The sequence below is a fragment of the Acanthochromis polyacanthus genome, chromosome 13 (assembly GCF_021347895.1).
Source record: "Acanthochromis polyacanthus isolate Apoly-LR-REF ecotype Palm Island chromosome 13, KAUST_Apoly_ChrSc, whole genome shotgun sequence".
In the NCBI taxonomy this organism is placed as follows: domain Eukaryota; kingdom Metazoa; phylum Chordata; class Actinopteri; family Pomacentridae; genus Acanthochromis; species Acanthochromis polyacanthus.
The window spans coordinates 21,054,903-21,069,827 of NC_067125.1; the positions used below are offsets into that span (position 1 = coordinate 21,054,903).

Consider the following 14,925-nt stretch of genomic DNA (forward strand, 5'->3'; position numbering starts at 1 on the left):
GAAGTGGGCCGAAGGCGAGGGGAAGAGACGAGCTCCGAATATTTTCGTCTGGGGGGAGGAAGGGGTGATCAAATGACGGGATGTGCCGATGTAGGCCGAAGGCGGAGGGAGGAAAGGAACGGCGCATATTCTTTCCGCCCGGTAACGTCCGACCGGGGGGAGATATTCAGATACCAAAATTAATATCCGGACACTGCCGTAGCGAACGAATATTCGGATATTCGGGATATTCGGGTCCAGCCCTACTGAACAGAGTTAGTATTGATCACACCTGAGTGTGTCAATTCCAGATACAAGCAGTTATTACTGTAATTTGGCAATTTTCTGGATTTAGCAACTAGAGGGGTGATTACTTTTTCACACAGGCCCAGCTGATAATAGATGTCCTTTTTGCTTCAATTCACACATAATGTACAACTTGTATTTTAGGGTTACTCAGATGCCTTTGTTTTATGCTAGGTTTAGTTTTAAAATCTGACACTGCTTAGTATAAGATATTTACAAAAAGGGGAGACATGGGAAGGGGATCGAATCCTTTTCATACTTTCTCGTACTAATCAGCAAAGTATTCCAGGATGTGATCTAATCTCACTGTGATGTTTCCAACAAGACTGAGTCAACATCTTTTAATAGACAAGGCAGACACGTTTGAGACAGCAGGCACTCAATATTTAAGGCTGTTGCCCAATAAAGAGTTTACCTGAGGTGGTAAGCCATCCAGATCCTGATGCATATCCTCACATAGTCAGCATAGTTGATGGGCATGTAATTACACTGTATACAATGGCGTATAATGTGTAAAATAGTGCCTTTGCTTTTCCCCCTAAAACTTAATGTTATTTACAATAAAATTATACTTTTTGGGTGATGTTAGCTGAAGTGATGGGTTCAATATGAGATCCACCAAGAACTCCACATGAAACTGAGTGCATGAAAATGGAAACATACCCAAACAATGTTTCCTCACATGGTTTTGCTGATGTTCGCTGTGTTCTGTATCTTTTAACTGGAATAATCAGTACAGGTCATATGAGATTAATTATGTAGTTTTTTTCTTCACTGCTTCAACATGACAGCAGTCAGAAAACAAAGTATTCTGCAACTTGAACAGTACAATAGTTCAGAGATTTGGAAAGTCTTTGGTCTACTCTCCACTGACTGTAACTTTACTCAGACGACATTCTTTCAATTGAGTAAATTGGATTTTCTGGAAAAATTCCCTCAAGTCCCCCTGGCAGTCTACAGAGGATCGTTGACCCTCCACTAGTAGAAAACAGGAGCATGTGGTTCTAACAGTCATGTGTCAAACTTCTCAGCTAGCTCTTCCAAGGCATGATGGTGGGTTGTCAGTGTTCTTCAGTGCTAATGTTTATGTTTTCCTGTGTCTGTGTTGAATTGATGAATCCATAAACTGTGTTCTCTCTAACCCCCTCTTTTTACTTGCATGTTTGCATGCTGTGCCCTATCAAATGCAGATGGAGATGAAGGTAATTGAAAAACAAGTTGTTGACTGTTTTTCACTGTAAAAACTTTATTTTAGAGCCTCTCTTGTTTGTATTTCTGTCTTAATACCTTTATCATTTTTTCCAGGCCTTAAGTCATTAGCATTTTTATTGTTTCTGCTCCTCCTTCCCCTCCTCTCTGTATCTCCTCCTCTTGTGTTTTTTGTTTGCTTTGTGATGGCTCTCCCTCTACTTCCTTACGTTTTTCTGTTCTGTAAGATGAAAATCACGGGGATCAAAACTTTAGTGTCCCTTTTAACCTGCTTGCTCTGATGCCTCCCCATGTCGCCCACAAATGACTTCCAGACTCCTGTCACACTACTACGCATTCTCAAGCAATCAAAGTTAAGCTTGTTCAGTTTCACTTCTCTTGTAAGTGTTTTCACTTTCTACCACGGAGCTAACATCTCCCAGCTTCCCAGTGTATCCCCATGCAGTTTGTGCTTGGCAGAGACAACTGTTGATTCTGTTGCTTTGTGTCAGAGCTCTTTGATTGGCTGGCTGTACAGGCTGTCATGTTGCCTTAGTTCGTTTGAACACATGGGCTTTGAATTGCCTGAAGGCCAAACAGAGATTCACTCCTCATCAAGACATTCATGCAAACAGAGACAGAGTCAAGATTCAATCACTAGTTATTAGCAGTCAAACTTTAAATCATAGGGCTTATTTTTTTGTCCTTATCTTGAAAAAAAAGCTTAACTTTATTTAAATTTTATTTTAGATTTTTCAAATGCCTACAGCGCCAAAACCTTGGTGCCTTTTATTGGTTGCAATCTATTGGTGTTTTTGGGAGCTCAGGAACAAATGCAACAGGAAAACAGAGATCTCAGGCAGCACAACAACAGACACTAGTATTTTGACTTTGAGTACGAAGTATGGAGGAACATTCATAAACTGGACCTTACACTGCGTGCCATCACATCTTTCAAACTCAATTAGTAACATAGTTTTTTTGTTATACGTTACAAAATACTGTTCTTACTGATCAAGAACATAGAAATTACTGACTGAAATAGAGAATTGGTGGCTCCTGATGCAATAGGAATAACAGAACATGCAGAACTTGTTCATGAGTTGCCCTATATAGTACAGCTTAGAAAATGGCTTGCACCCTCTTGTTTCGGGGCAATACTGCTGTTATTCATTATAGCAGGAGCAAAAGTGACAAGTTTAAAACATCTTCAGATTGGCAGTGACAAAAACCCCAACAAGGAAGCATCCTACAGCCTCAGATGTAGTAGTAGTTTTAATTCGAGTTTCTCCTAACTGGTAAATGCACATTTTTCAAAGTTAGTCACAAAAAAATTACAAACTGGTCTCAGGAAGTAAGTCAGTTCTGACAACATAGTTGTGAAATTGTGTGTTCACATTAATATGCAGAATGACTGAAATGGCTGCTGTTGAAGTATGCTCGTTGTAGTCTTCAAACAATGATGCAGTTAGACTCTTAATGTAGAAGTCATTTCCCACTGCAGTGTGAGAATTAAAACCATGTTCTTTTCCTCTCAAGCACTGATGGTGCACTTCTCTGTAAATGGTTACTGGTGTGATGCCATCAATCTTGATTTATATCACAAACACAAAATCAGGTCTGTTTGAATAGTTAGAAAAGAGATAAATGTTTGATAGATCAAGACACTCAAACTTAAGCACAAATTTGAACATTTTAGCTGTTTCATAGCTCTCACCGTTATCTAAACAGAACAGATTTGGTTCCTGTCAGCAGCAGAGAATATCGAGTGTCTTTCTTGGTTGTCCAGAACTGCCATTTGAAGTATTTATCTGGATTGAGGGTTGATACAGTGTTTGTACTTTTACAGTTACAATGTTCAGGTCAGCTATACTGGAGCCCAGAAAAAGCAAAACCACTCTGTGTAAAGACAAACTACACATAGGATTTATGATGTATATAAATGAATACATCTTCCTCTCCTTTATCTTTAATATAGATGTTATCTTCATTGTCTGTCTTCCTCAGGCTCTTATTGAGTTGTTTAATATTTAAAACACACTCTTACTTTTTAATAGCTGGACGTCGGCAGTTTGCCCGTCATGAATGGGCCCAGAAGGCAGCCTATCTTTTGGGCTGCACCTTGGAGGAGCTGTCCTCTTCGATCTTTAAGCATCAGGCCAAAGGCCTGCAGCACTCTACCTCATTTAGAGGAGGACCGGATGAGGCGGGCCAGGGTGAAAGCTCAGGTAAAACCTTCAGTCTTGAAACAACTTTTATGTTGGCATTAAGCTAAAATCTTTGTCTTGACCTTAAGTGATGAACAATATCAAAAAATGCAGTTTAAATTAGATCATGTTACTGTACCACTGAAATATTGATTTACTTCTAAAATGATGTAAATCAGAAAATGATCTGTTAAACGCAAACTGCAAAAATGTGACAACATCTGTAATGAACTGTGGGTACCCAAGAATAACTGTTATTTTATGACCAACTTCAACTGTTTTATACATTTGTTTACCACTTTTCAAATGTTTTCTCAGACAGTTAAGTTCTTGTACGAAAATGTTTTCCTCTCTATTTGTTTGTAACCATTGAAAAATACAATCCTAATTTGGCTATACTTGCCCTGAAACAGTAGATATAATTTCTTAACTGTAGCTCTGATATATTGTCTTTTGATATTCTCTGTCTCATAGGCTCTAAGGTCACAGCTCTGGAGTGTTTGGAGGCCATGGCATCAGGACTCTACTCTGAGCTCTTCACTCTTGTCATTTCCCTAATCAACAGGTTAAGCCTCAACATACACCTCTAAATTGGTTACTATATTGTAAGATGCAATGAAAAATTTTGACTCCCTTTCTATTAGTGCATGAGTGGAGTGCAGCACAGTCATGTGGTGTGACAAGAAACTGTCAGTCGTTTGCATACACTTGCATGGCAGTCTTGAGTTTCTTCTCACTTCTATAACTCTGAATTTCTGTGATGGAATCGTTTAAACCCTTGTGTCTTTGTCACAGAAAAGAAACAATCATGCATTTTGTTTTGTTTTTTAAATAGATTTATTGTAGTAGTAGTACTGTATCTTTGATCTCTCCCCTTGACAGCTACAGGTACTGCTGAAATGGATTTGTTGGCTTTCTGACATAGATTTGTTTCTTCATCAGTCCACAAGTTCTTATTGGGTTTCAAGTTAGGACTTTGGAGGGGCAGTCTAAAACCTTTCTTACCCTCCTAAGACCTGAGCTTCGGTTGGGCTGCATTTTGGATTAACCAATAAGTATAACATCGATAATCTCTGTTATCAGATTTTTGTGTTTATTATTATTATAATTATTAATAATTATAATAATAATAACATTTTTATTGCTGTTATTCTTGTTTTTAGTATTTTTATTATTAACAATAAGCTGTTTCTGAAAAAGTCCACATTTGTGGACACCAGATCTAAGTAGGTTAAAGCCTCATTTAGCCATTTCTTTACCACTTTTGATGTGTTTGGGATCATTGTCATGTTGAAACACCAAACTGCATCCCTAGGTAATTTGAGATTTTTCTTCATTATTCCATTTACCTAGTGTAAGTAAATGCAGAATAGCCACAGAACGTAATACTACTACCATGGTAAGGCAGATGTGGTGTTCTTATGGAAAATGGCCTCACCTTCTGTCTTCCAAACAGATGAGGTCAAATAGCTCTCATCTGACCTGTATTTTTGACCCAGCAGATTTTGTCATATTTCCAGAACACTTATAAAGAAATCCATGAAAGAACCAAAATGTATGATTGTTTTTTTGTCCTTTTGGCACATAGAGGCATATGCTTCAATCATTCCACCATAGATAATCACAGTTGTAGAAGTCACTGGAAACTTAAGACGGCCCCGATATACATGGTTTTTACTAGTATATGTAAACTTTAGTTCATGACTGTATGTTGCACGTCTGACCAGAAATGAAACTAACACATCTCTGTAACTATGGAGAGAATTTTGTTTCTTTATTATTCAATCAATCAAAAAAGGTTTTGCAGCCAAGAGAGTTGAGACCAAAAAACACAAAGTTGCAATCAAAAAATAAAAGATCAATCAAATAGAATAGATCTGAGACCAAAAAAATTTAAGTGGCAACCCCCCAAAAAGTTTTTGGAGATCAAAACAGAACAGGTTGCAAATGAAAATATATTAATTTGAGAACATATTGACTTAACTTCAATCAAAAACAATATTTTTTGCTTGCAAGTTCAAAAATTTTGCTTGCAAGCTCAAAAGTTTTGGTTGCGAATTCTGAAGTTTTGCTTGCAAGCTCAAAAGTTTTGGTTGCGAATTCTAAAGTTTTGCTTGCGAATCTGACTGAACCAAATGGGCGGGGCCAACGCTGGTGGAAGAGACAAGAGTTCCTATTGATTGGTTTGACCTTGCTCCACCACCAGTCATCGCCGCTCCCCTCTGTGCTGTTGCTGGCTGCTTCCACGCTAGGTAAGTTGGTAGCCGGTTGCGCACAAAATAATTATGCTAAATATTTTAGGCTAAAACCGGCCGTACATTCGTAACAACAATAATTCTAAGGCCCGGATAGTGCATGCACGCTGATTAGCATTGTTGTCCCGGCTTGAGCAGGGTAACTGGTGACATGTCTATGGCCAGTGAGGGTAGGGAGCATATGAGGCGGATGCAACGCAAGGCTGTGATTGCAACATGCAATCACGGGGTCACCGTTCCTACAAAACAGTAGCCCTGCTACCGTTGACTTTGAAACTTTATTGACTAATTGCGGGGCCAGTTTCCAGCGCATAGCAGCCTGATGCTGTGAGAGGGTGGAAGTGAGCCCTGGTGTCGTGCCAAAGTAGTTACCCCCGAAAGAAAGTGTATCCCTTGCCGCTGGAGTGCGCATGCATTCGGAAGGGTGGAGTTATAATCCTTTGTTTAGATATCAGTGTAGTTAATTAATAAAACAAAACGTGGATTGTTACGATCATGCTTTGATTGTCAAGCGTGTTTGGTAATGTAGCACGTGACATTTGTGTCTAAATAAATGCTTTTGCTCTACATGGCGTGTTGCCCAGTTAATAGTATTCATCACGCTGCCTAAGAATGTCTTTTCCTTCTCCTTTTTGTAATGAAGTGTAATGTTGCTAGGTGATCACCCTGCTAACTAAACGTAGGCTCAATACCCTCTGGGTGGGAACTAGATTCAAATGCGCTGTAATTCCATCAAATATATTTATTGTGCAGACTTTAAAAGGCATCATGAACAGTGTACAAAAAAAACCTCCAGGTGAGAAGTCTGACATTTTTTTCCCCCCCAACATCTTAACAAAAGAATATTGAACAGAATATGACCTGAATGACAGACAAAACACAAAATATCTCTCCATCCCCACCCACCCACCCACCCACCCAGGTGTGCTATGCTCACTGCACAGGATAAATAAAAAGAAATAATAATAAAAAAAATAGTGAAAATTAATACCAGAAACAAAATTAAGTAAATATAGTGGTAGCAGCAAGAGTTATAGCAGTAAAACAATGATTGCCATAAATGAAGACGATAATAGAACATTCATTAGGTAAAATGAAATTAATAAATAAAAAGTAAATAAATGAATAAATAAATAAAGAGAGAAATGTGCTGTAATTCAATCTTCAGATCAATCGGTCCAACGTCTGATACAGTAAAATCAACGCCACTGTGAGCATTTTATCACACTGCCAGACTCAATTCCACCAGGGTATCTTCAGATATTGGCGTTTTTGTTTTGTTTGTGTTTTGTTAAATTCCCCCTATGTTGATCATCAGAACTTCATAGCATTTATTCAGAAATTCTCAACACAGACAAGAGACGATACAGGAGGATCTACCAGAACATGTTATGACGGGACACGCATTATTTCAGGCTGATTGTCTGTGTCTCCCAGAAAATGTATCCCCCCCCCCCTATATTACTCAGGTGATGTACTAACATCACGTGGTTTATTCTGCAGACATTTCTCATCATGCACACCCACACTTGTGAATTACAACTAGTTTCATTAATCACAGCTAAAGTTATGGGGGGATACAAATTATTTCAGCCTCATTGTCTGCACCTGCCAGAAAACATATCACCCCTCTATATTACTCAAGTGATGTACTAACATTTCAGCCTGATTTTTTCTTATTGCAAAATTTGTTTTACAAAATGCTCAATTTATAAAATAATTTTTAAAAAAGTAGGTATTGTTACAGCCCTGTGACGGACTGGCGACCTGTCCTGGGTGTCCCCTGCCTTCGCCCGGGTCGGCTGGGATAGGCTCCAGCACCCCCTTTGACCCTAATGAGGATAAAGCGGTGTATAGAGGATGGATGGATGGTATTGTTACATAAAAAATGCATCTTGCAGAAAAAAGGTTTAATACTTAAATACTATACAGTTATAACAACAATGCCTCTTAAAAGTACTCAACTTAGCAATAACTTATATAAATAATAATACAATCACTTACCATTTGTTTTTAGGGAAAAAATGTATACAGCTGAAGATAGATAACAAAAATCATAAAGAGAACTAACATATTGGTCCAACTATTTAACAATTACAACTCTAGACACTATACATCCAGCTCAGGACTTTAACAAGCAATACAAATGAAGTCCTCTTCTGCTGGTGGGCCTTGAACACACATTCGGTGGAACCACCGCAAACAAACATCACACTGTATCTGAAAGACATAGAATCCAGGTTTTAAAAAATGTCTTTCAAGAAGGTGTACATTGTTATCAATGTACAGGTGTACATCATTGGTCTTACCTTCAATATCATAAAGATGAGACTTCTGTCGAAGCAACAGTTCTTCCCTCTTTGTGAATTTTGGAGTATACTCATTTTTAACTTCATATTCGACAATTTGTTTGTAGTTCGTAGGATTCATCGCTAACTTGTTTTTGAACAAAATCAAGGCTGCCGATACCGTGACGCTGACACTCGACCTGTTCCAAAATGCCGAAGTCTGACCTTTGTCTCCTTCTTTTTTTTTTTTTTTTTTTTTTTTTACAAAGGCTGACCTTGTGTAATTTGCATAATTTATTGAAGGAATCACGTGCTCACGTGTACCTGTGTGTTCACCTGTGCATTAGCCTATAGAGAGGGGATACATTTTCTGGCAGGCGCAGACAATCGTCTCTTCCACCGGCGCTGGCCCCGCCCATTTGGTTCAGTCAGATTCGCAAGCAAAACTTTAGAATTCGCAACCAAAACTTTTGAGCTTGCAAGCAAAACTTTAGAATTCAAAACCACAACTTTTGAGCTTGCAAGCAAAACTTTAGAATTCACAACCAAAACTTTTGAACTTGCAAGCAAAAAATATTATTTTTGATTGAAGTTAAGTCAATATGTTCTCAAATTATTGTATTTTCATTTGCAACCTGTTCTGTTTTGATCTCCAAAAATTTTTGGAGGGTTGCCACTTAAATTTTTTTGGTCTCAGATCTATTCTATTTGATTGATCTTTTATTTTTTGATTGCAATTTTATGTTTTTTGGTCTCAACTCTCTTTTTTGGTAGCAAAACCTTTTTTGATTGATTGAATACTAAAGAAACAAAATTCTCTCCATATGAAACAGCTGAAGAAGAATGTAACAGTATTATCTTATGTATATTATTGGTGCATTTGCACTTTGAATTTTACACACCCTGGATGCTGAATGTTTTGCAGATATTGACGGATTGTTAATTTTTACCGACACATAAGTGCATCACACACCCATAATAAATGGCAAACAGAAAATGACATAGCCGGGAAACATTTAAATCAAGCAAAAAAAATAAATAATTGAATTTAAAAAATGAAAACTGGAGCAATTAGGCCAACACAAACAAGGAGAAATATTATCTGTCAATATTAGAATGACATGCTATAGACATACATGTATGGTATTTTTCCTCAAGAAACCAAGGTCAAAGTATGATCTTGTCACATGTACAGAACCACTGGCATTGTCAACACTTACCATATCGATTTTCTATAAAACCATAACAACAAAACAGAAACTGCTATCCTCTGTTTTGTTTTTTTGTCATTGTAGATTTAATTTTTGGGGGATTTTTGACAGAAAAACGGGTACCATACAGAAGTCTGCAGCTTCCCAGTGTCAGGACATCATCACTAAAGAGTCCCAATATATTTGTATCCCTCAGGGCTCTGAAGTCCAGTCAGAACTCTTTGTGTTCCCTGCTGATTGTGGACACTCCAGGTTTCCAGAACCCTCGGCTGGCTCAGCAACAGAGGGGAGCCACATTTGAAGAGCTCTGCCACAACTACACCCAGGAGAGGCTGCAGACGCTGTTCCATCAACGTACCTTTGTCCAGGAGCTGGAGAGATACAAGGAGGTGCAGCTGGGCTGACAGAGCATGACACTAAGCAAGGGCATAGACATACACACATATATAAGGGCATCCCAGCCAATTATAATATAATTAGAAATACAGATTTTCCTTGACTTATTTAGAAAAGTGAAAATTAAATATATTCTAAACTCATTACACATAAAGTAAAATGTTCCAAGCATTTTCTAGTTTCATTTTGGCTTACAGCTCAAAAAGTGTTTCAAACCATATCTTAAAATATTACAGTATTTCATTTTAAATTTGAGAAAATTATTATTCTAATAGTATGGTACAGTGTGTCGCTCAGTTTTGTTCAGTGCACACAAGAACAATCATGAGGAAGACGACGGACTTGAAAGCTGTCCATCATCAACACCCTCTGCAGGAGTTTAGGCCACAGAGGGTCATTGTTGAAAAGGCTGCTTGTTGGCAGAGTGCTGTATTGAAGCATGTTAATGGAAAGTAGACTGGAAAGGAGAGGTGTGATTGGAAAATGTGCACAAGCAGCAGCGATGACTGCAGTCTCTAGGGACTGTCAAAAAAAAGTTGATTCGAGAACTTGGAGAGCTTCACAAGGTCTGAGGCTGGTGTCGGTACATCAAGAGCCACAAAGTACAATGTCTTCAGGAAGAAGCTACAAGTGTCACATTCCTAATATCAAGATACTCCTGAACCAGAGACAATGTTAGATGTGTCTTACCTGGACTCAGGAGAAAAAGAAGTAGACTGTTGCTCAGTAGTCCAAAGTTTTCTTTTTAGAAAAAGTACATTCTGTCTTTCATTTGGATATCAATGTTCCAGAGTCAGGAGGAAGAGTGCAGAGGCAGATAATCCAAGGTATTTGAAATCCTGTTTGAAGTTTCCTGTCTGTCATGATATGGGTGAAGATTTTAGAATACTTTATGCCTCCATCTGCTGACAGTCTTTATGGAGGTACCGATTTCCTTTTCTAACGAAACTTAGCACCTGCCCACAGAGCCAGAACGAATACCAAATGATGTGTTGACCATGATATTACTGTACTTAATCGGCCAGCTGACTCACCTGACCTGAATCCCACAGAGAATCTACGGGGTTTTATTAAGAGGAAAATAAGAAACAAAAATACAAATGAGCTGAAGGCCGCTATCAAGGCAACCTGGGCTTCAACAACACCTCAGCAGTGCCACTGACTGATCCTCTCCATGATGCACTGTATTGATGCAGTAATGTGTGGTCAAAGAGTCTCAACCGAGCGTATAAACATGCTTTTCAGGTGTTTGACATTTCTGTATTGTAAATCCTTTTTATATTTGATAACTTAAGATATATTCTAATAACTTGAGATAATGGATTTCAAATTTTCATGAGCTATAATATACATAAAACAAAATAGAGTTGTGACAGGGTAGTTCTGATTTCACTTGATCAGGTTTTGAGATAGCTGCTTGGGCTCCAAATCCAGTCGATTCCAAGGGGAATTTATGCACCCAACAATCCATTCATTTCCTACACACCACTTAATCTTCATTAGGTGTGCGGGGGGCTGGAGTCTATCCCAGCTGACTTCCAGGTGACTGGACAGGTCACCAGTCTATGGCAGGGCTACATGTAGAGACCAACAATCACACTCACATTCACACCGACGGGCTATTTAGAATCACCAGTTAATCTCAGCATGTTTTTGGACTGTGGGAGGAAGCTGGAGAACCTGGAGAAAACCCATGCTGCACAGGAAGTACCCAGCAATGAATGCTTTACAGCTTATATTGAGGGACTCTAGATAATCCACAAAACACACTGTTTTTAGTAGTTTTCTTAGGCACTATTACTGTTGCTGGAAGTAGTTCAAATGAGAACTGTTCACATAAAAATCTGTGGATTGTCCTGGATTTCGAGAGAAAAAAGAGAGCAGCATGACCTGCATATATGTACACATAACTCTTTTGCGGATATTCAAGTGTTAAAAAACTTATAGTGCATGGTCTAAAACTACTACAGAACACAGATAAATTCACCTTTAGATACATTCTTAGAAATCCCTGTCCTTTCCAGTTTACTTTCTGTAGTTACTTGATGTTATGCCATGACAAATTCATTGTGGTGCTCTTCAAAATCAGATATGAAATATTTGCGAAACTTTGTGCTAATACAGATACACAATCACTCAACCCAATCAACAAGCTAGTAATGTATTGATGATCTTTCACTTTAAATGTCTGTAGTTTACTAACCTAAGCTTTTATCCCCTCATGTGTCTAGGAAAACATAGAGCTTGCTTTAGATGACATAGAGTCCAGTACCTCACTGTCTGTAGCAGCTATTGATCAAGCCTCAACCCAAGCACTGGTAAGCAAGATCTCATTACACTGTCTCTGTTTGCTTTAGCCTGCAACATGTCATGGAATTTGTGGTCTCAATAATGTTGCTGTAGATGTGTTTAGTGAAGCCTTGAGGTATTCCAGTCCAGATTCAGGAGCAGTTAGTTTGGCCCTGAGTTTTAATCTTACTCAGAAAGACTTTAATGCAAATCAAGATGTAGCCAAACAAGCGCTCCAAAATACCACTGAGCCAGGAAATAGCCTTTTTCATCAATGCTGGCCAGTGCAAATAGTTGTAACTGTGAGGCTAATCTAGCAAAGCAGATGATCTGGGATCCAGGAGGGAAAATTCTGCTCTTTGTTTATGTGAGACTGTTGCCTTTTTGACAGAAATCTATGAATTTGCCTGTTATTTTTGACCATTTGATTTTATTTTGCTTGAGTATCAGAATCCCCAACTAAGAAAACATTTTGGAAATTGAAATGGTATTTTTAATTTCAGTTCTCATCATTTTGGCACAAATGATTTTCTTTTGCAACTGGTTTTTAGTGTACTGGGCCTCTACATGTCTTTCACACAGATTCTGTGTTGCTTTGGAAACCTGTTTTGTTTCATCAGATTCATGTTTCCTTATTTTACAAACATGCATTGGACACCATAGTGGACTAGTTTGGCCTGAACTGTTATCACTGAATAAAGAACAGGACGATAGATTAGTTCTGTGGTACATGGGAGTCCCAACCGAGGTCACATAGAGTGACTTTAGTGTGTGTACTTTTTGACTCCTGAATAGGATTGAGATCTGATCTCTATGCAGGCCAACATCCATGTGCCCAAATACTTCCAGTTTAGTTTCATCAGACACACAGACTCCCAAGACTCATCCTTACCTTTCAAATGCCCACGGGCAAACATCAATCTGGTTCTGATGTGCCGCTCTTGGAGCAAAGGGGTTCTTCTGGAATGATGGCCCTGAAGCCCACCATGATAAAGAGCCCTCACAACTGTGTTCCTTGAAACATCATCAGGTCAGCAACAATCATCTTGGCTGATGTGCGGGGCTTCTTGCTGACATCTCGGACTGTTATCCTCCCCAGAGTTCTTGAAATCTTGCGCTTTGGACCACACAGGTTTGTCTCGTACAGGATTTGTCTCCTTGTGCTTAGCCATCATGCAACATACCGCTGAGTGATTTAAATTTGAATGGGAAGAAACTCTTTTTGTGTGGTTGTTTTAGCATTCTGTGCTATTTAGCACCTACTACCAGAGGGGAGGAGTTGGAACAGATAGAGCGTATGTGGATACGCTGTGTGGACTTTTTGTTTGACATTTGGCTGCGCAGTACCTGCTGACTGTCTCATGATCTGAAGTGATGAATAATGTGGTCGATACACACGTTGCCTTGACTTGAAAGTTTTTAAATCAAGGTCAAGGAAAAGTGATTGTGACATTTGTGCCTGCTGATCATCATCACAGGTTCGTACTCTGGCCAGAACGGATGAGGCTCGAGGTCTTCTGTGGCTGATGGAAGAGGAGGCTGTTCAGCCTGGAGGTTCAGAGGAAACCATGCTGGAGAGACTCTTCAGCTACTATGGCTCTGCACAGGGAGAAAACAAAGGTGAGCACTCAACCATCACTGCCTGCTAAAGCAAACACAGTGCTGCTGGACTTTTAAGAAGCTAATGGCACTGATCATATTCCTGAGGGCGATATATTTCCTTTGTGATGCAGGAACTGGTCTGCTGCTCCGAGGAGAGAAGCCCCACCTCTTTCTTCTGGGCCACAGCCACGGGACAGACTGGGTGGAATACAACACTCGGGGCTGGCTGAGCCACGCCAAGCACAACCCTGCTGCCCAGAATGCTGCCACACTGCTGCAGGACTCCCAAAAGTATGAACACACTCAACAATCCCATTCAACAGCCATTTTTTTAGAACGGAGTCAGTGGTTGCTGGTGATAGTTGCTGCCTTTTTTGTATGCTGCACCATCATGTGACTGGCAGTTGTCAGTAGTACATTAATCATGTAATTCCTTACTTCTAAAGAGTAAAACAAAACTCGATGGCTGTGTCCGAAATGGCATACTAACGTACTACATACACGAGTATATACTGTATACTTCGTACTATAAGTATGATTAGAATGCCAACCGTTCACATTGTAGTATACTACTACGTTTCCCATAATGCATTTCAAACCTCCGACGACAAAAACCGGAAGTATGGCTATCAAATATCTCGGCTGAATGCCGGCTTCAGGTCGATTTTACGCTAAACAGTCGCACAATTAATGTGGCAATTTCAAGCCGGCACTCCTCATGCAGTTATTAGCCAGATTATCCGAATCGTTTCAATTGTAGCTGCAGGCTACTGGAGGTAGCTGCTACTTGTTCTGTATGCAAAGCGAGCTGCTGCAACTAGCTGCTAGCATTCAGTAGCACGTTGTGAGGCGTTTGACAAATTTAAAATGTTGGTCAGAAAACGCCTATTTCTCAAATCTGTGGGGTGATTAGGATGACTACTTAACCACATAAAATAAAATAAAAATCGCCCCGGTCCGGCCACAGTCCATTTCAGTGGGTAGCTTGCAAAGCATTATGGGGCGGTTGAGTATGACTAGTGTGGTCACCGCGCATACTTAAAAATTTTCCGGAAATAGTATACATCCGGGTATTTCTCGCGTACTCAGTCTTTTCATACTATATAATGTGAACGCACTACATACTTATTTTGACGTCACACTTAGTATGAGTAGTACGTTAGTATGCCATTTCGGACACAGCCGATGTGAGGACTAGTACTGA

At 39.3% G+C, this 14,925-nt stretch overlaps 1 protein-coding gene across 7 annotated transcripts in view; it reads left to right on the forward strand.

The window, feature by feature from the left end:
• The window catches only part of LOC110968371 (unconventional myosin-XVIIIa-like), a 247,258-nt gene that overhangs the window by 85,479 nt on the left and 146,854 nt on the right, over nt 1-14,925 (forward strand). For 5 of the 7 annotated variants that reach the window (XM_051958139.1, XM_051958140.1, XM_051958141.1 and 2 more), the window contains 7 exons: nt 1,476-1,487; nt 3,531-3,701; nt 4,155-4,245; nt 9,631-9,823; nt 12,062-12,148; nt 13,598-13,739; nt 13,853-14,012. In XM_051958139.1, the coding sequence (XP_051814099.1) occupies nt 1,476-1,487; nt 3,531-3,701; nt 4,155-4,245; nt 9,631-9,823; nt 12,062-12,148; nt 13,598-13,739; nt 13,853-14,012 (856 nt within the window). The remainder of the gene's footprint in view (nt 1-1,475; nt 1,488-3,530; nt 3,702-4,154; nt 4,246-9,630; nt 9,824-12,061; nt 12,149-13,597; nt 13,740-13,852; nt 14,013-14,925) is intronic. The other 2 variants (XM_051958138.1, XM_051958142.1) reach the window with 1 other exon arrangement.